This window comes from Falco punctatus (assembly GCF_963210335.1).
Source record: "Falco punctatus genome assembly, chromosome: 4".
Taxonomy (NCBI): domain Eukaryota; kingdom Metazoa; phylum Chordata; class Aves; order Falconiformes; family Falconidae; genus Falco; species Falco punctatus.
Genome location: NC_137583.1, coordinates 13,463,351 through 13,491,106, shown reverse-complemented (window position 1 = coordinate 13,491,106; position 27,756 = coordinate 13,463,351). Strand labels below are relative to the sequence as shown.

General features: G+C 44.4%; 1 protein-coding gene across 3 annotated transcripts in view; it reads left to right on the top strand.

The window, feature by feature from the left end:
• Nucleotides 1-27,756, top strand: part of GRIP2 (glutamate receptor interacting protein 2) — a 293,641-nt gene that overhangs the window by 128,599 nt on the left and 137,286 nt on the right. The window contains exon 1 of one of the 3 annotated variants that reach the window (XM_080385609.1): nt 92-13,745. The exons of 1 other annotated variant lie outside the window; for it this stretch is intronic. In XM_080385609.1, the coding sequence (XP_080241735.1) occupies nt 13,595-13,745 (151 nt within the window). In that variant the 5' untranslated portion in view covers nt 92-13,594. Of the gene's footprint in view, nt 1-91 lie in introns of those variants that run through there. One more of the 3 variants, XM_080385610.1, reaches the window with a different exon arrangement.

Genomic DNA, 27,756 nt, shown 5'->3' with positions numbered 1-27,756 from the left:
GGTAATAAAAGAACATAGTATTGTTTTGAGACAAGAAAGCTATGGAGTGGTCGTTCTGTGTGTCTGTGTCCGTCCCCCCCCCCCCCCCCCCCCCCCCCCCCCCCGGCAATAACCTGTTTCTATATGTTGTGATTATGTCAAGATTATAACATTCTTGAGATAATACAAGCACTTGTCTGCCCTTTGTGCATCAAAATACCCTAGAGATGTAATTATCTCATGGCTACTACATTTTCTGACAAGTCTTATTGCTTAAATACTGCAAGCCCTGAACACAGATATATACAGAAAACATTAAATATTCATTTGCTGATACACATATTTATAAAAATCCCATTTCTCTATTGAGTGAGCGCTGGTTTTCAGGTCACCCAATTCAATAGCTGTGAAGATATTTGAGGACTCAGGAATTCTTTCTCATTTGAAATTCTGTAGTTTTATTTTTCTCGGGCAAAATAAATGCAGTAACTACTTCGCTAGGAAACAGGAATGCATTTCTTCCCAGGTTTGTTCTGCTAATGGTCCCTGTGCACTGCATGTGCAACTGCCCCATCCTAATTCATATCCAGCCATATAAATGTATAGAGTTCTGTGCAAAGCTGCAGCTCCCTCCACTAAAAGTGTCCATTTGCATTGAAGCAGCGTGTGCCTCCCTGAGATTTTTAGCCAAAACAACCCCTTGTGTTAAACCTGATCTTGGCCAACTGGTGTTCTGGTGGGCTCAGATTCGGAAAGAAAAATGACCAGTGCTAGCAGCATATGTTAGAAGATACATCAGCTATAAAAAACCCAAAGAGTTTGTTCCCAGTCTGTATCAGCACAGAATTTTCCAATTCATATTTCAAAGAGTGGGTATCGGTTATAGCTCTGTACGAACACACCTGCTATGTGAACTTGTGGTGCCCGTGTTGTGTACGAATGAATGCCATGTGTGTCCTGGGGTCTCTCTGGAGTTTGTATCTCTGTTGCTCTGGCTGCTGGAAGTGCCACATTCGCTCTTTTCAAGCTGCTCAGGATGGGGTTGTCTCTGAGTTGACTCTCAAGTTTTACCAGCAAGAGCAGTGCATTAGTGTCACCTCTGATATCGGTAGATGACCTAGGATAATCAGACCGAACGAGCCGGGAGCTCTCACCAGCGATTATGTGGCAATGCAGAAATGGGTGACGAAGCTGCCAGAGGTACATGTGGCCCTGGGTGCTCCTCTGCTGGTGTGCCCCACTGAAGTGACAGGTAAATCTGGAGGCTGCACGTTCCTTGATGACAAATTAAATCTTATCCTGGAAATTGCCTGAAACATAACTTCTGGTGCTTTGGACAAGCTGAGTTGTTGCACTGCTGCTTGCTTCTCCAAATGGCCCAGGCAGTGAGGGATGCTTTGCTTGAGTGTACCAAATATTAGTAAGGTAAAGGAGCCAGATCCAGCATCCTTTTTTAAATTATTATTATTTTAAGAAGAGAGAGAGAAAAAAAAAAAGTACAGTGAATCTCAGGTGGTCAGCTCAACTAGCTTGATACCTTGTCTCTTGCACTGACTAATAATCCATGCTTTACTGGACAAATAAATTGCCTGCTGATATATCAACACATAGGGGTGTTAGGTGAGGAGGAAAGGTTTTCTCCATCCGAGTAGCCAAACTGCTTCTAGCTTGGAGCTTTGTCTCCTGTACAGGTGCGAGAGGAACCTGTGAGCTGAGGAGAGCCTCCTGCACTATCCTTACTGAAAAAAAAAAACCCAAACAAAAAACCCAAAGCCCTGCATTTCCAGATGTGCTGTTCCTTCAGGCTGGGGTAGTCCCACTGTGGTGATGTGGGTTTGCAGTACCAGTCCATGGTGATGCTTTCGGAATTTGTTGTTTTATTTTAATCCTTCTGCAAAGCCTAGCTGCCACCCTCCTCTTATTTTACTTTTTTTTAAAAAAGGGGATGGGGGTGGGCGTGGGGAAGGGGGGGTCAAAAAGCCTTTTATTGTGTGGATTTTTTTATCATTTCAGTCACAAGGAAACCTTTCTGCTATTGCCCTCCCCCAGGTACATGGCTACTTATCTGTTGTTTGAAGGAGTATATCGCTGTTATGCTTTATATACTTGAAAGGAAGTTAAATAAATAACTCCTTTACTCCTTTTAGTTTGTCTTGGGCCGTTCATCCCTAAGAAAATGTGAAGCCAAGTGGAATCAGGGAAGGACTATATAACAAGCAGTTTGTCCATGAAATGTATTTGGTTTTAATTGCCTCATTAAGTCAGGTTATGATGGATTATATGACCTTACCCAATGCAATCTGACATAATGGGATGCTGTCAAAAATTCTGGAATAACAGAGTGATAGTCACTTGACTGGGGTTTTCTTGCTTGTGCTTGTAGCAGTGTTGATCACTTGCAGTGGTTATATGCATTAAGAACATCCTGGCATGAGAAAAGGCAAGGTCATGAATGCTTTTTGTCATGATTACTTGATGGGTTTGTTGTTCCACTGGGAATTAATGCCTTACTGGTAGCAGAGGAAGGAGGCGTGGGGCTGTCCTGCTGTGGTGCAACGGGGTGGGTGTCAGGCTCACGGGTTTCTGATGGTGCCTTCCAGGGCTCTGTCCATCAGCTGCTATCAGAGATTGCAGCCAGTAACGACACAGCCATTCCCTGCAACCCAGAGATTAATTTTCAGCTGAGAATAACTGAGATATTTAAAATTCTTTGACTGGTGTTTAATAATCATGGCTTGGATAGGCCCCTCCGTGCTGCATATCTCTTTTAAAGAGGGGTACAGCAAATGGAGGTGCTGTGTCCCAGGCAAAGCAAGCTCCCTTGGCAGCTGGCTCTGCTATTCCAGCCACGAGAGAACAGGAGCCCTCTCTTACTTCCTGGCTTCTGTTAGTAGCTTGTGGAATGGAGAGATACAAGAATGTTCTCCTCTTTCTGTGATAGGTGAGTTTTGTAGGTCTCAAACTGTTTAAATAAGACTTTTGGCCTCCCAGGAGCTCAAAATATCTCACCTAAAAAAGGAGGAGAAAACCCCCCACCCTCAAGTAAATAATTATGCTGCGTTTGTTTTCCGAACTCTGTAAAAAGAAAATGGCAATTTTGATTACAATTCCTTTTGCCTTTTCTTCTTTAGAATGTCCCAGTTGTTAAATTAAGTTTTGGATTCAATCCAAACTTATATTTCTTTGTCCCTCTTCACTTATCCCTCTCCTCCTCCTCATCCTGTTCTAGAATAATTTCCAGTGGATTCAATTTTTGGGAACGGTATTTCCATGTATAGGTCTGACTCACCTAGCACACTCTTCCTTAAATAAGATGATACTGGTGATTTTACATCACAGGCAAATTTAATTACAGAGAGATGGACCATTGACTTGGATGAAGCCCCACTATGTGTAAATGCTCTTACAAGCATTGATTAGGATGGCAGGCTTTGACAGCTGAGTCAGCCTGAAACCTTGAAATATGCCATTTTGGACTGTTTGTTGGTGATAATGAGTCTCAACTGCCACAGGCTTTATTTTTTTTTTTCCAAAAGTTTGGAGCTTTTTCCTTCTTCAGGACCAAGGGCGTTCTGCAGATTCTCTTGTAATGGATGTGGCACCATCTGTTCTTCTGCAGCAGTTGCTGCTGTGGATATTTGTGAAGGAAATGTGAGATTTAGGAATTGCTTGGAGATAACCTTATTTGCGTTGTGAATTGTGAGTGAATCATTGATTCACAATGATTCATGAATGAATTCTGAATCAGAAAATATCTCAACTTAAAAATATTCCCAAGAAATTGGAATTTCACAGTATTCCTCATGAAAATGCTGAAATGTGTTTCCAGGAGAGCTGTTTGCTGTCTGGCATTTGTGTGGGACTTCAGCTGAACTTGGTGCTATTCTTGTCATCTTCTTTCAAGCTCCTCAGTGAGAGGCAGTAAGAGGCTGAGAACATTCGCCTCAAGTCCAGTTTGCAGTTGTTGGGGCTTGCAGCCTCTGTGGCTCTGCGGAACCCTGTGCTTCTAGGCCATGAATGAACTTAGAAGTGTCAGAGCTGAGCAGGCTGTTTAGCCCCACAATTAGTTTGGCCACCATGGCGTGTGCTTGTAGCATACAAAGTGGAAACACAACTGTACACCATTTTTGTTTAATCTCCAGCACCAATCTGATCCAGACTCCCCGTACAGCCTGATTCATTAGACAGCTGACTGCATCCCTCTCTCTCATCCCTGTTGAGGTTGCCCTGGCAGACCCCCAAATCAGTTTGTTTCTGAGAGTTGTCTACATTGTGGCTACTGTTGGAAACCTTGGAGAAACACAGCAGAACTAGGCAACGGCAAGGCTCCCTTGGATGCCTGTGAAAATGGAGGTGCTTCTATCAAAAGTTTTCTCAGAATCTGCCAGTCCTTTGGAAAAGCATATATTTAATCAGAAACCTTTATTTCTGTTCTTCCTTTCTCTACTTGTACACATCCGCATTCCCGTTTCCACTCTTTGTCTCTTCCTTTACTTCCATCCTGAAGTTCTGGTACCAAGTGCTGGAATTGGGCTGCCAGCCCCTTGCAAGCAGCAAAAGTTGGCATGTTTTGGGGAAGTGAAAGCCTGTGAAACAGCATGGAAATGTGAATGCTTCTTTGGGAGCACAAGGGAAGCAACAGAGCTAAAACCTAGTCCGGATAAAATCCAGGGAGCTTTTACTGTAATGAAGTTCTTTAGGAAAAAGTTATTTGCTTGGAACTGCTGTGTGGTGACTATTTTTTCAACAAGAGCTTCAACTTCACCTGGTTTTATCTGTATTGATTACAGGACTGAACATAAATGTCTGCAGAGAATATGCTAAACTTCACTGCTGTTGGCAACAGGCTTCAGTAATACCTACCTCTGCAAGCCTAGGGGTTTAGACATCTGCTTTCTTTGGGCTTCCTGTAAATTACACCCCTAAGGAACTTAAGGGAGTGAAATAATCTGTACTGACAGGGCATGGTGTGGAAATGTCCTTCCTTAACCATTCTGCTGATGCATGACTTCAGTGTGGAAGCAAAGGCAGATTGATGGCAGAGAGCAAGTGGAAATCCCACTGAGGTTTCAGTTGGACCTGGGGTAGACACAAGTAAATGGAAGAGGGAAATCAGGTCCAGAAAGATGTTCCTTCTATTTCTGAACTGTCCAAGGTGCTGGTGAGGTAACTCAGCTTCTTGTACCAAAAGCACTGCTGTGTATTGCTTTGCTTCGCAGTACCATCTCTTCAGAGTATTTTGTTTCCATTCCCTTAGTACCTGACCAGGAGAGCTGAGCCTCTGAACAGCTGTAATAAGCCCGTGACTTAATTTCCAAATGGTGTATCTTGAGAACGTTAAGAAGGTGGTGAGATCTAGGAGCACTGAGCTGGCTGCTTCTCACTGGGGATGGCAGCTTCAGGGCTCAGGAGATGCTGTCATCAATAGGAAGGGGTAAGCCAGCCAGGAAGCTCTGGCACACAAGCTGAGATCCAGAGTGGAAGCTTAGGGAAGAGGGGGAAGGCAAGAAGAAGCTTGAGAACAGCCTTCCTCTTGTAGCCCTCATCAGAGCTGAGCCCTGGCTACAGGAATCCTTAATTTGAAGGAGCAAATGAAATTGTTGTTCCTCCTAAATAAGCTTAGATCCCTGTATTGCAGCCCTGATCACAGTGCTGTCTGGGTGCTTTGAGGTCTTGAAAGTATTTGGATTCTCAGGAGCATCTTGATGGTGCAATGTGTTCTTATCTCTGTTTTTAGCTGGGTGGTTGAAGCAGAAGTCCTGTTGATTGCAAGGGGTTGGCTTGGCACCGTGTGGCATGACTTGTCACCTCACACAGATCTGGAAGCGATGGCATTCACCGCTGTCGTGGGTTAACCCTGGCTGGCAACCAAGCAGCACCACCCAGTAGCTCGCTCACTCGCTCCACAGTGGGATGGGGGAGAGAATCAGAAGAGTAAAAGTTAGAAAACTTGTGGGTTGAAATAAAGACAGTTTAATAGGTACAGCAAAAGATGCGCGTGCGAGTAAAACAAAACAAGGAATTTGTTCAGCACTTCCATGGGCCGGCAGGTACTCGGCAATCCCCAGGAAAGCAGGGCTGCATCATGTGTAACGGCTACTTGGGAAGACAGGCCCCATAATGCCAAATGTCCCCCCTCTTTCTCTTTCTTCCTTCAGTTTATATACTTAGCATGACATTCTATGGTATGGAATATGCCTTTGGCTAGTTCAGGTCATCCATCCTGGCTGTGTCCCCTCCCAATTTCCCGTGTCCCTCCAGCCCTCTTACTGGCATGGCCTGAGAAACTGTAGTCCTTGACTTAGTATGAATATTACTCAGCAACAACCAAAACCATCAGTGTCCTATCAACCCTGTTATCACACTAAATCCAAAACACAGCACTGCACCAGCTACTAAGAATAACTCTATTCCAGTTGAAACCAGGACAGCCTTTCCTACTGGTAAGCTATGGAATTCCCTGCCAATAAAAGGATAGGTGTTTTGGGGGGCCAGTTTGCAGCTCTGTCTCTCCATGATCTGGCCAGGGAGAGGTCCTTACAGCCTGAGCCATCTGCTGTTTGCAGGAGTCTGCCTCTGACCTCTGTTTCTTGCTTACAGCAAGGCAGCAAGAGCTATTTCAACTTGTAATGCTTGGGAGTAGGCTTTGAGAAGGTGATTATTCACAGTCACGCCTGACACTACTGGAGAATAGGGTAGGGTTTGTTTCTCTCCAACTTTCTGATCTGCAAAATAATAACAACATTTGTCAGTGTAAAACCCATGCAAGGCAGCAAGCTCCAAGCCCGTGTGTGAGGTGCCGCGATAGTCTGTTTGCCTATAGAACAGATACAGTTTAGGAGGTGGGAGAGCAAACTGTGCCCACCTCATCCCACTGCAATACATCACTTTGCCAGTATGTCTTTGGGCTGCTGCAGAGGAAATCTCTTCCCAGTTTTTACGAGCCGCTGCGTCTGCTGCCTCCGTTGGTGCTACCCACCGCACCACACGCTGTTTGTGAGGGGCCGTATTTCACCAGGGTTTGGGCTGAGTCCCACATCTCAGAATCAAACTCCTGAGTGGTTAATGCCTCTTCTGCATGGCGCCCTCAGGCTGTATTCACACTGGCACAGGGCAGCTTCTAGTTTCATTCCACTGATGGTTCTCCAGCCATCCTGTCTTAAAATCTGCAGGTGTAACTTGACTGCTGTATCTTACAGCATGATCTTAGTTCTGTTTTTATTTCTTCACATACAAGCCTCAGGGATTCAAGTGAAAGCAGAATTTTGGACCCATGTGTTTGTATACCTTTTGCCTCTGTGAAGGGATAGAGAGCATCCTCTGCCAAGAAGCCATCATTACAGAATCAGTCCCTTCAGATACTTCTGTACCACTTGTGATACTTTATACTACTTAAGAACTCCATGTTTCTCTGAACTTGCTTCCTTCCGCGGCTGTCTGCCAGCCTGCATTTGGCATACGATCAGAGTTGTCATCTTCCCAGATTTCTTTACCAAACCAGAACAACATTTCAAAGAATCTATAGCATGGGAGTGCTGAGAAATGGTATCTGAAAGCATGGAGTTGTGGAGCTGAAATTAAACCACTGGTATGTTGACATGCCATGTTCAAACTTTCACAAAACAAGACCTAGGGTTTTGCTTTAACAATTTTATATTGGTGTCTCCATTTCCCCTTCCAGTGGAAACACGTCTACCTACATGTTCCTGGGCTTGGCTGCAGCATACACTTGGGTCTCTGCTAGTCCCAGGGACGCCTAGGGGATGTGTCAGTCACCAAATGTCATTTTACTCTGCTTTTCCAGGGCTGTGGCTCTCTGAGACTTGACAAAAGCTATTTAGTGGTGCTGTTGTGATCACACGGCAACCTTCAGAGGCCAGAAAGGCAGTGCAGGTGCTGGAAGATTTTGTGAACTACTATCAAACAAGTGAAAGAAATGAACGTAATTGCAAGAAAGGACCTGGGAAAGAAAATGTGCAAGTCAGATAAGTTCATATTTTACCCTGGCATGTTTAATCATTTCCCATGATAAATGGCCACTCTCTGTTCCCTGATCTCAGCATTGTTATTGTTATAGTGAAAATACCATGGCCACTGTCAGGCACTGAAATTTATGTATGTGGCTGGTATGGGTTTTGTCTCTACAGTAATTACAGCCCTTTATTCATCCATAGATACCTTTAAATAGATAAGTGTTTTCCTGCTCCAGAAAAATAAACATACAAAAAGCTAAATCTGCACCTGATGCTTTTAAAATTGGGAAGATTTTTAAAGCTATCTGAACCTTTTTTCCTTTTTTTTTTTTTGTAATCTTGATTCTGAGACCACACTCCCTTGAAATAAGCATAAGCTTAGCGTGAGTGGTTGTGAGGAACTGTGTGAATCTGTAATTGCTCTGCCAGGCCTGTGCTCTTCCATTGCTTAAGATTTCGAAATCCCCAACTTTCATTTCTGTAGCTGTAGTCAAGCTGTTAAGATGCTGCGCACAGGTGGCAAACCTCCAATGTTATCCTCTTTCTCTCTTGCCTTGATTTATTGTCATGTGTTTTATTTTGTAATAAAGCTAAAAGACCAAACTAATTTGCTTGCAATGCAGCAGTTGCAAGGCACCAAGTGGTTGTCTTCTCAAAAGCTTCTCATGATCTTTGAAAGAGCTAGAAAATATCTAAGGGAAGGCAGTTAAATGGCAGGGTGTCAGCGGAAGCTTGCAGAGGGGGGCAGTGCCATAGATTGGTGTTAAAGCAGTTGAAGACTTCATTAAATGATGCCTAACAGCAGTGCTGCATGGTGTGATTAATAACTGCAGCAAGTGAGGTGGTGTTTTGTGCTGTCTCTAGCCTCACTAAGCCTAGCAGAAACTCAAGACTTGTGCAACAAACAAAATATATTGTGGTAAAGAACAACAGCTCAGGCAAGGGCTTACCAGTGAAATAGTGCTTGGAGCAGGATGTATCCCCTTGTTTTGGAGGCGTTTGCTCAGTGCTGAAGAAGGACATGGTGTCTCTACGATGCCCCTGTATGCCACAGCAGACCCACGTGTTGCATATGGTTACTGAGATCCATACTGCAACGGTCAGTGATGTGTGGGTTGACCTGTTGGCTTTGGGAACAAACTTCCAAGCACTACCTCTGGAGAGTGATGCCTTCAATATTGCCTAGGGCTGCCTGCCAAAAAACAGGCCAGAAGTTTAGGTATGCTTAAATCTCTCTGCTGTGACTTGGATGGGCCAGCACCCAAAATTTTGGGGGTTTGTTTCTGTATCTCTTACTTGTTAGGGTCTTCATACCGACAACCTACTTCCCCTTTGTGTTTTTGTGGCAGGTGCACCACATCTATGTTTTATAAAAATTAAGGACAATAGCATTAGCTGCTTTCCTGTTTGAAATCACCTGGGATGCTCCGATGCTGAGAAATACCTAATAATACTGTTGGTTAGGGAGCAGCCTCTTCCATGGAGCGTAGGTTGTCCCTGCTGTCAGGGTTTGGATTAAAACAGGAGCTTGAAGGAAAGGAGGATTGCCCGGGCCGAAGTAGATCAGGAGGCTGTCCTCAGTCTCATTTTTTTGTTGAGCAAGAGGCAGTGGCTGCATGCTGCTAACTCAGGTAAATGACCCTTGTGCTAATGCTGTTTCTTATCATTTAACACAAAAATGAAACTGCTAAATCGAGACCAATTTGAAACATGCGTGGTTTGCTTTGGAAAACACTTAATAGCTGCTGTACTTTAACTCTAGGACTCTGTTTGGGAAAGGAGGGAGAAGTAAATAGTTTGTGTTAACTTAGCAATATTAAACTCTTACTATTGAACTTCCCTAAATTCTACCCAAGTCTTGGCTCTAATCAAACAGCTTCAGATAATTTGTGAGAAGTGGAAGGTGAAGCTAAGTAGGAATAGCACATGAAAAGAGTGTGTGATTACCTGAATGGAAACCAAAGTGTTTCCAGTACTCACAGTAGTTAGTGAGTTGCTTTGAAGGATTTTTCACTTCTTAAATCTTTAGTGCTTTGAGGCAGCAATTTCGACCTTCAGATGAATAGAGAGTAACTTGCTGCCCTGACTGCAGAATAAATTTTGAAAGTAGTGTGAGTGCAATCTACAGGATTAACAACCGGGCTGGCCATAAAGCAGAATTTTCCCAAAACAGGTTTTTAAGAGATCTCATGATTACTTAATCATAAGAAAGTAGCCTACAAGGCCTGGAGGGTTTATGGTGGCTGGTCATCTTTTATAGTGTCCAGCCAGACCCTGTTTTAAAGAATGTGGACACCAACCTCTCTGCTGCAGACAGCAGTTGCTCTGCAGGTGTTTGCACACTAAGGCAGACAGTGACATTGCATCAAAGATTATTTTTCCTTATTCATGTGTGTGACGGGCCATACAATGCTGTGGCAGGTGGGAAAATGCAGAATGGGCCAAGTGCAAGTAGCATCAGCAGTCACAGGGGGACGTGCAAGTTGTATCTTTGGTCCCCAGCAGCTCATCTCAGTGAAATGTTCTATGTTGCTCCACACTGTCCTGCTTTCCTGCTGCTCACTGTATTGTTGCAGCTCTCTAAAATATTAATTAGGTGGGAAGGGGATCACTCTCAGATGACCCTCTATAACACTTCTTGCTGGATTGAGAATCTGGGCTGCAGTACAGCCCCAAATCTGTGGGTCTTTTTTTTTTTATAGAAGTAGTGGTGATTCAGTATGGACGACAACTTGAATTGATTATGTCAGCTCTAACTAACTAATGATGCTGAAGACCAATAAAGTGACTCTTAGATTGGTTTGGCATTATTAGTCTCATTATTAATTATGTAGACATGACAGCAGCATTTAGTGCTAGTATTAACCATCAAAATAAAATGGAATTGTACTCATAAATCTCGCTAATGAGGAATATGTGAAGGATTACAGCCATTCTCAAAAGAGAGGAAATGGAGTGAGGTGGGGGAAAGTTTGGGCAAGGACACACCAGTATGTTGAGATTGTGCAAAGAAGGAGCCTGAGCAAAGGGGGAGCAGGGCTAGGGCTGAAGTCTGCCCCTGCCCTGGGTGGATAAGCTTGGGTTCTCCTGTGTGCTAGCAGGAATTATGTGTTCCATCACCCTTAAGCCCTGCTGCCTGCGTAGAGCTTCCCCTTTCCCTTTGGCACTCCACTGCCAGCTTGATATCTTCTCTGGGAACAGCTGCAAATTGTTTCTCTGTTGTGTGAGGCTGGGACAAGCACCCTGCCCCTCTCCCAGGGCGCCTGTGAAATCCTTAATGCCTGTGAAGGGCATGGGGCTCGCAAATAGCAGAGATCAATGCAAGCTGGGATGAGCACTTGTCAGGGGCGGGCTCTGATGTGGATGCTGTCCAGGGACAGGAGGAAAGGGAAGCAAGCACATCTGTCCTGCCTTGGAGGGGAGGCAGGGAGATCCTTGCTCAGCAGAAGAGCTGCCTGTGCTCCTCGGTAGCCGAGCCAGCCCTGACCATGGTAAACTGTTGAGATGAGACAGTGCAAATTACCTCCTGCATCAGAGAAAGGTGGAAGAAGAAGAATTATGCCTCAGTGTGAACAGCACAGTTTCCTGGGGTCGTGCAGTTTGCACAGCATTGCTTGTCTGGGGCCGTGTCTCATTAAAATCTGGGCCTTAATGAGCTAAGAAGACTGCATTCCCTAAAGCTTGCTGTTGGGGTCTGATCTGAGGCAGTGCTGGTGTGGGCGAGAGTTCAGGCCTGAAAGGGTCAACCAAGGCTGGCGTTGGCTGTTGCTGGTGGGCCATGGTCTGCCCTGTGCTGGCTGCCCATGGGGGTGATGGGCGTGGGTTGCATCTTGCTCAGTGGTGGGAGTTATGGGTCTATTTATAATGCTTCAAATGGAGTGTATGACAATTTAATTTGTACGTCCATTAATACTATCTGCTGCAGGGTTTGTTCTTAATTATTTTGCTCTGAATGGAGTTTTAGGTGCATTAACGGGCTCTTGGTTCTGCTGCTACATACAGCCGTGTCCACCCCATGTATGGCTGCTTGGAGAAGGCCCTTTATGTTCCACCAATTCCACTGTCCTGGTTGGAGAGGGTTTCTCCCAAAGTGACAGACGTTGCCCAAAACTCAGCTTTCCTCCTTGAAATGGCCAGGAGGCATTCACGAAGGATTCATTTCCTTGGCATCAGTGTGGGAAATAAAATGCTGTTGGCTCTCTCTGCAGGGCCCAGGGGCAAAGGGTTCTCGTGGGACCTGTAACCCCAGGGTCAGGAGCTACCTCAGCTCCCAAAGTTTTCCAAGGGAAGCTCGTCCCGCAAATAGGAACCAGACACCCAAGTACCTTTGTAGGTTGGTCTGGAGTTGACCTGACTATTAGTGAACTGATAATCTGCCTCTGCCATTGGTTCCCGTGGGTGTCAGTGGGTTAATAAACATCTACCTTGAGTCATGTCTCATGGTCTGGTTTACAGCTGAGAAGCCAGCAGTAAAGGTGTGGGTCTGTCGTCTGCCTGACTCCCAGGCAGCCTTTCCCAAGCACACAGGGTTGTTCTCCACTTAAATTCCTGACTCTGAAAACTGTCATTTACCAAACAAAATGGTTCTTTCACAGAGAGCACTGCTCTTAGCTCCCTCCTGTTGCCTCGGTTTGCAATGCCAGGATGGCAGTAGCAGAAGGGACACTGAGCTCTCTATGGTTGGAGATTGCCATGAATAGGAGATCGTGTTAGAGCTTCCTGCATGGGGTTCTTGCGTCCTTCGCAGTGGCTTGGTTAGCGTCTGAGAGCAGCTATGGCCCTAGGTGGACACTGCAGGCTGTGCGTTGTTCTCCATTAAAGTCTGGTTAAAAATACCAGAGGATCACTTAAAAACATTTAGAGGTTCTAAATTATTTGAGCAGTTTAGAGACTCAAGCTTTGGAAATAGGTAGAAGAAGCTATTTGCGGGGAAATGTATTCAGTGGTTCTGCTAAAAATGTCGTGACTAGCCACTTCACCTTGCAGTGCCTCAGTGTCTGCAGGAAAGTGGGGAAATTACTTGCCTCTTTCTAAAGGTGTTGGTGCTAAAGTGATTGCTGAAAAGCGCTGGGTAAGTGTGAGCAATTATGCCAAGTCCAGGAGAGTCGAAGTTCTTTCCTACAGACTGCACAGTTATTTAGTCTTTCTCATAGATGCATTTGCATTAGCTATTCCTAATCTTTGCAATGGAGCCGGAATTCTTTGAGTCACTGCTTTTTCTAAGCTGATGCTGGTTCTTTTGCCTGAGGAGCGTTTGAAATCTGCCATAAAGCATGTATTGTTGAAAACAGAAATTGAAAACCCTGTATGGGATCTGCTGCCCCTGTGAGTTATGAGCTTTCCCAAGTCATCAGGGAGACGAAATGCCTGCTTTCGTTGTCTGCAAGAGCTGTGGATGGACAGAGGCAAAAGAAATCCTTCTCTCTCCTTCCCCCCACCTCCCTCCCGCTGCCACCCAAAACTCTTTCCTTGGGTGGAAAGAAGCTTTTGACACAGAGACATGCATGCATGCACACACAAGCGCTTTTGTGCCTCCCAGTGACCTGCCTGCTTCTGGCTGTCCCTCCTTCCCGGGGAGCTGGAGCTGCTGAGATACAGGGGTTGGGGAGATCCCGTCCCCCTCTCTACGGCTGTGAGACCAAATGAATAAAGTGAATAAGGTTTTGAAGATCCTTAAGAAGTCATCGAGGAGGAGGAAGAGATGGAGAGACGAGCTGAGGGTGGAGGAGGAAGGGGAGAGCCATGAACTCTGTGACCCGGGTGGTTTGTGCCGTCTACACCTCTGTACCAGTGGTAAGGAAACAGGAATGCTCCTGCTCGCCTGGAGATAACGTGCCTGTTTGATATCCATTGCTTACGTGACAGGAGAGCTTCCTACAGCCACCCACCGCTGTCATGCTTTTCAAGGGCTGAAAAATATTGGTGGGAGAAGGAGTAAGGGCAGGGAACTGGGACTCCTGCATCTATCTCCTTTGTAAACCTTCCCTTGCTTGTGAGGATGGCATTTGCACATTTGCGGAGTGGGGACAGCAGGGAGTCATCTTTGCAGTGGGATGGTGTCCTTAAAAGTGCAGGGAGAACATGTAGCTCATTGAGATTTTTGTTGATGTGTTACTGTATTTTGAGATATTTAAGCCTTGATGTTTATTACGTATATTTGTGCAACAGAAAAGGAACGGGAAATGGACAGATTTAGGTTGCTGTTTTTCTGAGGGATGTCTTTGTCTGCAAAAGTGTGCTGTGGCCAAAGTTGGTCTGGACCCAGGTCTGTTATATATCCACGCTTATCTTTCAAGTAAACTGTGCCGCGGCTGTAGTATCATCGAAAATTATCTGGTTTGGTCTATGTATTAAAAAAAAGCCAAATGAGAGAAGCCCAGAACATGAAAAAAGGGCATTTACAGCATCACTGACATGTCCCCAGCATGCCTGAACTCTCAGCCGGTGGCTGTGACCCAGCAGAGGAAAATGTGAAGGGCTGTGCACTTGGCCATCAGGCTCAGCTTCCTTCATTCTGCATTGCCAGCATCCAAAGGATATGAAATGCTAATGAAACTACACTTAGGATGAAGCTACACTCATGCCTAATGTAGGTCACTGTTCTTTTCACTGTTACATTTGGTAGTTTGTTTGCAATAGTATTGTTACAGCTTTCGAACGTTTTAAGGACTCTCGCTCTTTTTCTTTCTCACCCACCTAATTCTGTTGAGCCGCTTTTCTGACCCTGTCCTGGAGTGTCTGATGGGCCTGTTCTTGCAAGACCCTGGGTGGCTGAAGAGCTGATTTATAGCCTGGGGCACAGAGATGTTATTGAACTTGCCCAGGGCTGCAGAGATCGGGGACAGACTGGCCTGAGCCGGTGCCTCAGTAAGCAGCACTGGTGACTGCGCTGCTCTCTGCTGCAGCTCCTATGTGAAAAATGCTTTCAGCTAAAAATCTGCATTGCAAAGGTGGGTCAGGTCAAATGGGTGAGTGGTAGAAAGGCAGCAAATAGTGAGGTGAAGGTGGCACACGCAGTTCAGACTGTCCCTTTTGTGCTTTCATGTGTAATGCCTTCTTTAATGACACCATAGCAATCAGATCATACCCTAGCATGTCTTGCCACCTTTCTCTGTGACCTGGATCAGCTAGGTCACATAGCCAGCTTAGGGGGCGTTTAACCGGGCTGCCCATGGCCCCAGGGGGATCCAGCCACCAGGGGATTCTTGAGCAGCTTCTTTCTTGGGTCTCTTTGAGGTTTCCCTGCTTCGTTCAGTTATAACTATGGTGAGAACTGGCTATCCTTCCGCCCTGGAACATCTTTGCTTTTAGGATTTGGTTTCATTAAATTTACTCGTCCATTCATTAATTCTGCTTTCAGTTGCCCAGACTTTCTCCTGTCTTACCTCCTCAGGGTAGTTCAAGAGCCTGAGGTATGTTTTTTGCCACCATTTTTCCAGTGAAATGTACTCAAACATTTTTGTTTAAGCTTGTCATTATATTTCTTACCTCATCTTTAGTTAGAAATTGATCAACAGGTAAAAAAGGAAATAAAAACCTGCAGTTATTTAGGTATCAGAAAACAAGGAGGAAGTAGAAAATGTTAGCTAGCCCTAAATTGACAGTTGTTATTATTGTTAACCTTGTGTGTATTTTACTTTATCTTTTTAATAGACAGTTGTTAGCTAAGAAGGTTCACTCCCAGCCCTTGAGCCTCCCCACTGCCTGGGAGTGTGGTCCCATCAGGGTTGAGTTTGACATTCAATCCACATCCTTCTAACCATCTGCTCAGCTTTTGGGTGCTGAGATTGAACGCTTTGGTTATTTTTTATTTATTTGGTTATTCTTTTTGTCAAAAGAATGACACATCTTTTGAACCTGTAGTTAACGGCAGCCTGTGTGGGCAATACTTCTGTGGCCTGGGTCCATCTCAGCTGGATGTACAGCATGGACCTCTCCCTCTGAGCTATGTGTCCAGGCTGCTTAGGAGGGAAAGGAGAGGAACGGGTTCTTCCCAACCTGAAATAGACATCTCACACCCCTGGGATGAATTCTCCAGACAGTCTGTTCCTTTCTGTTGACCGTAAGGGAAGTATAAGTGACTGACTAAGATGAAGATGTCTCTCATGGGTTGATTTCTGTGTGGCTTGTAGGGTTTTGGGGGCATCAATGTGTGACTATCTAAGAAAGTTTTGGCTTTACTGTCTGGATATGCTTTAGGTGAAGAGCCCTTCTTTCACAGTCTCTGCTACTTTGTAACAGTTTGTTAGCCTGAGGCTCTGTAAAAAGCTGAACCAGTGGATTTTTTCCCCTAAATGCAGGATAGGTAGTGGGTTAATTCCCCTTCTGCCATCTAGACAACAGTGATGGAGATGGATTGCCAGGAAAAAAAAAAAGCATCTGTTAAGGTAAATGGGGAGAAAAACAGTGCATTCCTGCAGTTGGGTTCTCTGCTGGCAGTTATTCCAGCCGGTTATATCTCTACAATAAAATGTAAATGAATGCAATCATTTATTTTGCAGCCTGGAGGCCTAGTGGTATGAAAAGATAAGAGAGCATTTTCCATTGTTTATATGGTGGAGGTGGCTCTTCTGTGTCTGCTACTCTCTCTCTGATACCTTGGCAGCATCTAAATGTTGCCTTTATTATTAAAAACACATATATGGGAGTCTAATATCTTAAACAGATTAGCATGGTGTTTACAGAAGCGTCAGCCAGCCCCCACTCCCCGCAGGCTCTTGGCGTTTGTGTCCCTTCTTCAGGAGCGGTGCACAGAAAGCAGAAATGCCGTGGGCTGGCCAAGGGCTGGTAAAAAAGCAGTTTGTGCAAAGACACAGGGCAAGGAGCAACAGGCCTGTGACGTGTGTGGTTGTGGCTGGTCAGAGGGACGAGCAGAGGGGCTGGGGGATGCGGGCGAGCTGCTGCTCTGGAGGCTGGAGAAGGGGAACAAAGGGAGGTGGAGAACAATAGGACACAGCAGTGGCGTTGTGCTAATCTCTGATTGTATTTAGGCATGTTTAATTGGCCTGTCAGTTTTTCACATCTCATGCATTTTTATAAGGATTCCTCTTTGCCTCTCATTTTATCTTCTTGTAGCTCCTTGGATTTCCCTACGGACAGTCTCTCTGAATTTCTTTGTTTCATTCCCCTCCCCCTCCCCGTTTCAGAGCAGTGCTGAGTTGCCTGGCTTTGTGGCGTGTAAGTAAAGGCAGATTCAGCAAAAGGCTGTTTGGGAAAATACCACATTATCCTCAAGAGGGGGAGAAATTTGGTACGGGAGGGGGGATTTCGGCGACCTAGGCGTGTGCTATCTGTCATAGCTCTCTTTGCACTGGACTAGGGCTCTGAATTTAAACCCACATTCCAATCATGTGTTATGCTATGGGGAATTAAAATTTATACTGGAGTTTTTTTGATTTTTTTTTTCCTCTGGTCCCTCTGAAAGCTAAGATATATTTATTCTTCTGATTTTCCACCCATTATCAGCTACCTTAGAAATACAGAGCTACTCAATTTCTAGGTTAAATAAATACATTCAGAGGGATGTTGCTCAGCCTTTCAGATCATGTGATAAACTCCTACCCTTCCATTGCTAAGTGATGCCAGACCTACTTGCTTCATCCTCCCACAAGAAATCCCCCAGGCACAAAATTATGAAACCAAGCCATCCTTGTAAAGCCACTGGCTGAGCTCTCCGGAATTGTTCCTGCATTTCTTGTGGCTTTGAAGTTCACAAGTTCTGGGGCTTGGTGTGATGTGAGGACCCACAGAGATGCAGCCCTGGCAGGTGAAGGAGATCAGGAGCTGCAGTGATCATTGACAGTCTCCTCCTAGAGCCAGTGTTGTCCCACCTGATCCCTGGGGTGAAGACAAACATCTTCAGATAGGTGCCTGGCCCAGAGAGGGACCATACCAACAAAAGACTCCAAAATTACATGGCCAGGCTGTCAAAGGGTTTGGGTGCTTTAGGTACCTTTGGGCCTGATGAAGCTTGGTAGCCTTTCAGAAATGTCTCAGCATCAGGATTTGGGGACAGGTGCTCTGGACATCATGGGGCAAAGCTTATGAGGAGCCAGTGGGGTATCCCAGCCCCTGGGCAGCAAAGGAGATGCAAAGAGCTGCAGATGGTCGTGGTAGAAACCAGGAGTAGGTATCTCAGCCTTGCTTGCTTTGGAAGAGGCATCTGTACCTCATGCCAGAAAAAAAGCAGCTGCCATAAGTTCCTCTGTGTCCCATCAGTGGGCTTGTTTTCACATGGCTTTTATGCATTTTGTGATGACTGTTTGGTTTGTGACAATTTATTGTCCTGCAGGGTTGTCACCTCTGTTTATATCCTATGGGTCTCACTGTACAGCAGTAAATCATTGCAAAGCTGATAGTTTAGTTTCCAGCCATAAATTCAGATGCTGGAAAAAGAAATTTATGTATTACTATGCCTCTCTTTGAACATGGCTGTTCATAGAGCTCCATGTACCCCAGGTGTGAAGACATTGTTTGGTAAAAGTGGTGATAACTAAAATAGCATCTTGAGGAACCTCTAAATAAATGTTTGCATTTTTTATATGGGAATACAGGATGTGAAGTGATTTGGACAGGGCGATACATTAGGGAGGGGGAAGGGATAGGAAAGGGAAAAAGGTCCTTCACAGAGCATCTGTATGAGGTGGGGTGTATGTGTACTGCAGTGTCTTGTGTGGTCTGGGGCCAGTGCTGGAGTCCTGCAAGCAGCAGTCAGGAAGCTGGGGCTTAACCTGCTGCAGGTCCCGGGACAACTCTGAGACCTGCCACTGAGGGTTCTGCTAGCGGGACCAGTATTGTCACTGATGGAAAAGGGAAAACCCAAGGGCAGAGATCAGTGTGTGGCTGGGAAGAAGTCAGGGTTAATAGCACTGAGGTTGTAGATAAAGGCAAAGGATCCTGAGAAGGGCAATAGGCTGGAGACTTGAATAATCCTCTCTCTGCCTGGGCCCTGCGGTAGTGAGCACACTGTAAACGAAGCAGTGATTAGCAGTTATGCTCGTATCACAAGATAGAAAGTGGTCTATTGAGCTAGAAAGAGTTGCCCTTTTTCAACCTTTGGAAGTGATTTCCCTTGTGGTGACCAGCAGGAGAAAGCTGTATTTTCAAAGTGGAGCCTGATGCCCTTTCAAAGCCCTGACGCCTCCCATCTCCCTCTTTGCTGAAGGGATGGTGGGGCTGCGTTATTTGTAGCTCCTCCTGGGCACCCCGCTTGCAGGTCATGCAGTGGCTGCGGAAGGGGGATTGGTAGCATATACCGGAGGCTTAGAGGTGGTTAAAAGCTCATGAAGGGTTACGGGATCTCTAACTTCCAGGAAAGACAGAGAAAGCTTTTCATCAAGCAGAATCATTCTATTGTAACCCAACATAAAATTCACTGTGAAAATATTCAATTTCAACATTTTCAGCAATTAAACCCTTCATCCAGACTGTTTGGTGCTAGAAATTAATTAACTGATAATATCCTCTTTAGAATAAGGACAAATGTTTTCCTGTCTTTGCTGAAGGCTAATATTTGCAAAAAGAAAAGTAGATGAGTTCCTTAGATCTCTGTAATGTTGCCCCAATAAATATACTTCCTTAGTCTTAAGCTTTCCATCAATTTCTGCCTGCCTCTTTCTCACCTTTCAGGTAATGCTAGGCACTAGAGAGTGGCTAAATCAAAGCTGCAGGTTTCAGCTTTTAGAGGACTGGTCAGATTCAATCCAGTCCTTCCATCTTGGGGTCACTTGTAATAAATGCCAAGGAAAAGGCTAAGAGTGAAAATGTGTCATGGGACAGGCAGTCTCTTTCTTCAAGAGCAAGGAACTGAATGTTTATATGGTTAAAGATGGCATCCATACCTCACCTGCTTAGCAAGCAGTTGCAAAAGCTGGGTAGTTTAGTCCTTTTTGCACCTGGATCTTGAATTAGTCTGTGGCTGAGACAAGCACAGGTGAGCCTAGAGGCCAGCTGCTTGATTTCCTAGGGAAGCAGATGTACTGAATAAACTTCTCAAAATACTCTTTCGTGCTTGCTCTGGTGGCTTGTTTATAGTTGAATAATAAAAACAAGTAAGCAGAGCCAGGCTCCTCTGATCCATCCGAAGCCCCACCAGTATGGTGCATTGACGCTGACTTTGGAGCAAAGCGTTTTCCTGCTCATTCATCTGATGATGGGTCAATCCATTAATAAGGAAATGCAAATAGAGAGTGAGAGTTTCAGGCTCCCTGGCTATAAAATGCAGCTTTGATACTGTTTTTAGATGTCAACATAAAATATAAGGTATAGACTGAATGGTAGCCTTTGTGAAGGGCCGAGTTTGGCATTGCTAATTAGAGAAATGAATGTGGCAATTCCTAGGCGAGGGAAATGTAGGGTAATGGGGTAGGAAAGTACTTCAGAAATAGGGATGATAATAAATGAAGTCTGAAAAGAGTAGACATGGGAGCTGGAGTTCTCAGTCGCGCTTGGACGACAAAAGTAACTATCTCCCTTAGTGGGAAGCATGAAATTGATGGTAAGTGCTGTTCAAAATACCACCTGTTAGTGAGGTTTCATCCATATTTAATTGTGCTATCATAATGATAATTACTATGATTTAGACATTTCCCAAACAAGTTTGTAGTTAATTATGGGTGCGGTCAATTCTTGGAAGAGTGGGCCACCGCTGTGGTGGTGCAGCTCTGGGTCTGATAACCGTAGGGGCTGGCAAATCCGCACCCACTGTCAAACAGGGTAAGAAAATCAAGCCTTGTGTGAAAGGAAAACGCTTAAAGTAGGAAAAATTAATGATGAGTTTCCAGATGGATGTATGCATTTAATTAGGGCTGGGCTCAGTTCCCTGTTCTGTGGTTGGCTCCCAGTCCAGTACTGGGCAAACCACTGATGGGCAAGTTTTCTGCCAGAGTAAACTGGTGTGGCTGTTCTGCAGACAAGAAAGCAATGCCAGTTCTGTGCAGCAGTGGATGTGGTCATTAGATTTGATGGTGGAAAAGGATAATTTAGCTTGATGTCCTGTAAAAACACAGGCCAAAACCTTCATCTGTGTATCCCTAGTAACCTGGATGAGACCAAGGCAAACTTTCTGGCTGGTTTTCTGGAAGACAGACCTCTGGTTTTGATTTAAGGAGACCAGAACACACATTGTGCTCTTTCCCCAAGTAATTTGTTCTTGTGAGTGAAACATGTTTACTGCTGTTATTTTGGAAAAGGGATCTGTCTGTTACAGTTAAAAATTGAGAGAATTGCATTTCTCTCGGTCCGTTCTTTCTCTGTCTTCTCTGCTCAAACCGCACTCGGTGTCATACGGGAACATTTGTACAATGTAGGCAAAATGAGCCCTCAGATGAGGTCTGTATAAGCAACCATAATATTGGTGCACTGTATTTAATGATAATAATAAAATTCAATTTCCTGGGTCCTTAAGACCTCTTGAACAGTCTACTATTGATTAATAATCATGCAACTTGGAATTTTCAATCTTTGGCTTAAAATACAAAGAAATTTTTTTACTGGATGCTAAATATCAGTAACAGCAAGCCTACCAGCATGAACATGCTACTTTAAAAGGTGTATGTATTTCTTAGAAGAAACAGTACAGATTCTGCATTATTATTTTAAATTTCCTAATATAACCCATCTGAAGTGAGGCTGTTTAACGTCAAAGCTAAGCTGCATGTTGCAGGCACGGCAGCTTTCCTATCATCCTTTTTGGGGCTGGGAAGACCTAAGGCACTCTGTAACTAACAGTTAAATTTGTGTATTCTCTTTTAACTGTGCTCACAGTAAGAGACTGCAGCTGGCACTTAAACTGGGTAACAAGAACCTGCTTAAAAAGGGAAATGACTTTTGGCCTTTGGCATACTAACTGGTCCCAGGCTGTTACTAGTTAATTGCTTCATTAGCACAACAACAATGTAAAATACAGTGAGAAGACTGTCAGGAGTACATACATGAAGGCTTCCTGTGACCCCTGTCTAGGCGAGCATCTGCAGTCAGCATTTGCAAGAGGCTTTCGTTCTTCTAAGTGATTTGGCAGTCAGAGTGAGTGGCAATACAGCACACGGAGATAAGACTATTTTAATTTCTTGCTTCAGGAGACTCAGCTGTCTCCTTGGAAAGGCTGGTGCCTTGTCCATGGATTCACAGATTGAACAAACAGACTGTACCATTTAATTATTAAAGAACAGCTTCAGCATTTCCTGGCAAAACTCTGGTCTTCGGCTGAATCCTGGCGACAGTGTTCCACCTGCAGCACCACACTTCTTACCATGAGCAATAGGCAGCACTGCTTTGGTTGCTACTCTTTGAAATAATACAGCTCTCATAGCCTCATTTCCAAATGTATACAGTGTTTTCTTGCAGTTAACTAGCTGCTGTTATTTACTACTATTGCAGCAGCATTTCCCATTAGAGACCTGACTTCTTTTACGCACTGTATTGTGCAGAAGCAGGACAGAAAGATGAGCTGAGAATCAAGCACCTGAGCTTTTGGTTTGCTGTAGATGGTGATAAGACTGCAGCATCACTACTGAAACACTACCAGGGAAGTATGTAAGAATACTTTTACGTGTGAATTGTCAAGATGTTCATGTCAGCTGATAATAATTACAGTAGGAGGAGATGTCTTGAGTGATACTGATAGGGCTCAAGTTGAAGCTCAGAAAAGGAAAATAGATGTGAATGTTTAAATTAGTTGCCTTCTTAGTTTTGGGACATAATCCAAATGCCATTCACCCAGTTGAATTGCAGAAAAGTGCCCATAAAATCCTACACATTCAGCCTTCCTGCCAATCTGGGGTGTGAATTATTATGGAGAGGACAACTAGGAGGACATCACCAGCACTAGCTTTCACCCCTTGCCTTCACTTGCCTTTAAATCATCTTCCTTGATTTCTAGTCACAGTCTAATCTAGATACAAACCTTTAGCATTTCAGCGGATTGGGTTGGAGGCACAGTCCCCACAAGCATTCCTTTTGAAACTGGGACCATGGAGCTTATGCACAGCTGCATTCATGGTCCCAGCAAATGCAACGGTGAGAATGGGGATTTCTCCAAAGAGCCTCTTGCGGGTTTCTTGAAGCTGATGCTATAGGCAGTCGAGGGTCGGGAGAAGTTCTAGTTTAAGGAAATAATTGCATATAGCCAAAGAGTAAACATGGTATTGCTCATGACAGCCTTCTGTGAAGCTGGTGAGTTTGTAAAAAGTTGCACAGGATGTTCAGAGCATGTGTCAGAAATCACCTGAGGATGCAAAAAGTAAGAAGGGTTTTCAAAATACCGAGGGTGAAGGTTAATGACTAGCCTGTTTGTCTACTTAGCTGATCGCAGTTTCATGACAGACTGTCACCTTCATAAGCTATTGTCAGGGTAATTAAACCTAACAGTACCACATCAAATTCACCCCCACCACCACCCCCCAGCTCCATGTTACTCCACTGGGAGGCTGTAGCCTTGCACAGGGGAAAGCTGTGCCCATGCTAATTGGGACCAGGCATGGTACCTGTAAAGCATAATTTAGATGGTTTCCTTTTGGGAATTGAGCTAATTGAGTATGGTTTCAATGAAACTGTTCCTCGTTCATGCTGTCACTGGGATCATTTATTAAGGGTAATCAGTTAAAGCAGTACAGGTGTCAGTGTGGGCAGAGCATCTCTCACAAACGTTTGTTACTGAGTGTCAACACATGAGGAGAATCAAGTCTGACTCCCTGCCCCGAAATAACAGTATTTGTTAGCAGCATATTTGATTTAACAGGCACAAAGAGGCAATAAACTTGGATCCTGAAGTCTGTTCAGTTGCTTTGGGGAGGGGGTGAGCACCTTCTGGCTGCTGGTACCCTGGTGCTGCTCGACTTTACACAGAGGATACGGGTATTTCTATGGGAATTTGCGCATCAGGAAGGAGAGCTCCATTGCTAACACGCAGCATCCCGCGAGTCTATGGGATATCTGATTTTTATAGATCAACTTCTCCCACGTTTGGTTCAAGGCATATCAGATTTCTTGTTTCAGCATTGATCCAACTTGCTTATCAAAGACAGACTTTTTGTCTCCAAATGCTTTAATGCCACGTTTGGCCAATGTTAATTGCTTCTGTGGCTCTTGAAGAGCTCCCAAACTCGTAGGGGAAGATCTGTTTTCTAATTGCAATGGCTTATCTTAGCATGCACTGTGGCATGCATATTTTTGAGGGATACCTTCAGTCTATTGTTGGTTAGTCTGTTTGACGTATTTTTACTGGGCAGAGGTATCCAAGAGCAAAACCATCTGTAGTGAACTTTGTTTATTTTGCTTTCTTTTTAAATGGAAGATGTACAGTGGTTAGGCAGTTTAATATAGTCTGATCTATAACGATGATAAAAAGCCTGTTAGCCCAGTCTCTGGTAATATCTGTTTTCACTTTTTGCATACAATGAGCAAACATGAAATGAAAAGGAAAAAAAAAAAAAGAAAACGCTGCCTTTCCATAGAAATCTCTAGTTTTCTTTCCAGAACCCATTTTATGGGTCTGCCTGCTGACTGTACGCATATTCATGTAGAACTGAGCCATATTTAAAGTAAAGTTGGAATGTCCTTTAAACTACTGAAGAGAAGATGAAAATAATTTGAACAAATTCACAAAGGCAGTATTATCAGTATTTTTAACATTAATGTATTTAATCATAACTGTACCTGTTAGTAATGGAAATACTGCCTTTTTAAAATAGGTTTTAGTATAGTGTGTAATTTTCAAGGTATGTATTAGACACATAGGATTTTGCATTATTATTCCTGAGGAAGGAAAAAAAATGTATGGCAACTTCAAGGAAAAAACCAAGCTAATTTAATGTGAGCTGCGACTAGTTTCTACTCCTTTGATTTTGTTCTGATATGTATTTTTAAATATTTACATGAATAGAAGACTTCTTGTCTTCCTTGCCATTTCTCTACAGTTGCTATTATAGGGAAAGTCTAATCATTGCCAGGCAGGTGAACGCAGCAGTACATACATATATTCTGTATAGTGAATATTCATTAATCACACTGTGTTCTGCTTTATTTTTCTGAAACTTGGTGTATGCCTATTTTTGTTATCCTCTTGCATTATTTGCAATTGATTCTATGGCTTGGCAGAGCCACTTCAAATACCAGACATGATAAATGGTAATAGATTTCCCATTATACAAATGCTTTTTTATCCTCTTAGTTTAATTGCTGCATTTCTCTCTCCTCCTATTGTGCACTCTTGATGACCAGTGTCCCCACAGTCATTTTCTTAGCTGATATGAGGATTAGATTTATATGCGGGACAGCTGAAAACACACTTGTTTCAGTATCAAAGAGAAACAGCTGTGTTTTGATTGTGACTGGAATTTCCTCTGAAGTAAAACCAATTGTCTTGGGACATCCAGGCAATTCCCCTGGCTAAAGAAGTTCTCTGAGCCTCTCAGAGGAGGGTAAACTGGATCTGAATATTCAGGTTTATGTCTGAATATGCTTAAATCTCAATGATGAGCCTAGAGAGACAGTGAAATAGCATGATTCCTCTAGTCTTATTTGTAGACTGGTACTTCAGCATCACGAAAGCAGGCAATATCTGGTGCAAAATGATACTTTGATTGGGAAAACTATGTAGTTCCTCTGTTACAGCCTCAGTGAAATTAACTGGAGAGGCATGCGCTCAGCAGAGGTGAGAGAAGAAAAAGCAACCTGGACAGAGCAAGCAACTGTGTGTGAGGAGCTGGGGATCAGCGCTCAGGCTGTCTCAGAAACTGAACATCGGGGGCTCTGTGTGATCTGCTCAGCCCCTTTGGGCTTTTGCAGCTGTGGCAGAAGCAGGAGAAGCCCTGTTGTCTGGCCCCATCCTTCGACCCATCATCAGCCCCACGTGCATGTTTCTCATGCAATTCAAACAAGCTCAGGCTTTTTGTCTGCTGTATGAGATATTAAATACATGTGTTACATCTAAATTTACCTTTTTAATATACCTGTACACACCTGTCAAAGCTTTCAACTGTATATTTTAAAGAAAACAAGATGGAATCAAGAAGAAATTCTCCTGTGCTGTTACGTAAAGATTGATCTCTAAAGTGCTGAGGGTTTGAGTTTACAGCGTCTGTAATTGGAATTCGTGAATTTGAAATTCAGTGTTAGCTCCTCTGAGACTGCCGTTTGTGCTGTGCCGCTAACGCTGCCACACGTTCAAAGCAGCTCACTTTTAGCCCTTTCCTTGCTGGAAAGCTTTCTGGGTTGGTCTGTGTTATATTTTCCTTTAATTCCAAACTTACACCTTTGAGTTCAAATTTACCAAACTGCATGTATCCTTCCAGCCTAAAAAGTGGGAGGGTGGCTCTGGTAAATAAGTGCAAAGACTCGGTGTCAGAGCACGCTGAGGTCAGGCGTTGGAACTGAGTTATTCTGTGCTGTGTCTCTAAGGGGTCTCCTGAAAAGATGCAGCGCCTTGCTGCCTGCAGCAGTTGGTCGGTGGAAACAATTTGAGACCTCCTAAGTCATCTGTGGGATCAGCAGAAATGTCAGCTGGAGAAGGTGCTTGGAGATCTTGTATTGATAAACTCCCAAATGTCCATCTATTAAAAGCAGCCTTTAGCCCTCAGGTATTGGCTTAGTAACGGGGCTTGTCCTGTAAATCCAGTTTCCCTGTGTGTTCCTGGAAGGCACCCTTGGGCTCCCCAGGGACCATGGTAAGAAGCAGTTGAGAACTGCTTCTACCATTGACTGAATTCCCATAGGATGAAGAGTATATTAACACACCGGGAGAGGCTCAGCTTAGTAGAAAAGGCCAACCAAAGTGCTACTCCCAGTGTGATTTGGGTCTAAAAGTCAGATGAAGGGGAGTAGGAAGATATTGGTCAGGCAGAGTTCTCGGCAAGTGTCCTTCTCCCAGAATAACATGGGGATGAGCAGGGCTGGGCAAGGAAGGCAGTGAGACCTGTTGTGCTGTCACAAACTCTATCCAAGGTCCTCCTACCCAAAGAGAGTGGGAAGAGTCCATGTTCCTCTGTGTGGTTCTCCCTGACTTGGAAAGTGCGCTGTGAGGAGATGGAGAAGAGCAGGAGGTGTGTCGGGGGCAGAGTGTACGAGTGTATGATCAGTAACACGTGCAGCTCAGACATAAAAAGATCTGGGGGGCAAAGTACACCCCGTTACCATTGATGCCTCTCTGTCCCAGGGGTGCAGGTGGGGGACTGCAGAAAGAGGGTGGTTTGTGGAACCAGAGGCACACGAACCATAGTCCTGTTTCTTGTTGAACACAGAGACAATCGTACATACGGAAGCTCTGGAGATTACCATTCTGAGGCTCTGTTGGGCTGTGCAAGTCTATGTTTACCCCAGCTTGAACAGACAAATGAATATGGCTAAGCTTTGTAAAGACTTAGTGGTAAACCTCTGCTGTTGTTTTCTTCTGGGCATTCAAAAGTCCAGAAAATTATTCCTTTGCAAATCTGATTTTTGGTGTCAGCGTGTGAGAAAAGTGAGATTGCTATCGGACTAGTAAGCTGAATAAAAGAACGAGTAGCACTGTATCTTCTCAGCTAGTATCTCAAAGGGCTATTCCTTGGGTAGATTTATTACACTGTCTCTAGTATATTGTATATGTATTTCACCCCCTGTGCCCCCTGTATTTGACAGGGGGTGACTTGGGGACTATGAGCTGTGTTTTCTCACGGTGTGACCCACAGGCTTTTGGTTTTTCATGTCCCCTTAGTCACCAGACCTGGCTGGACAAAGGGACCTCCTTCCTTTTAGGTGCACCAAATTGACCCTGTCATGCTGGCTTTGAGTCGTTGCACAGGTCCTTCAGATTCCTTTCTACCCCACAGAG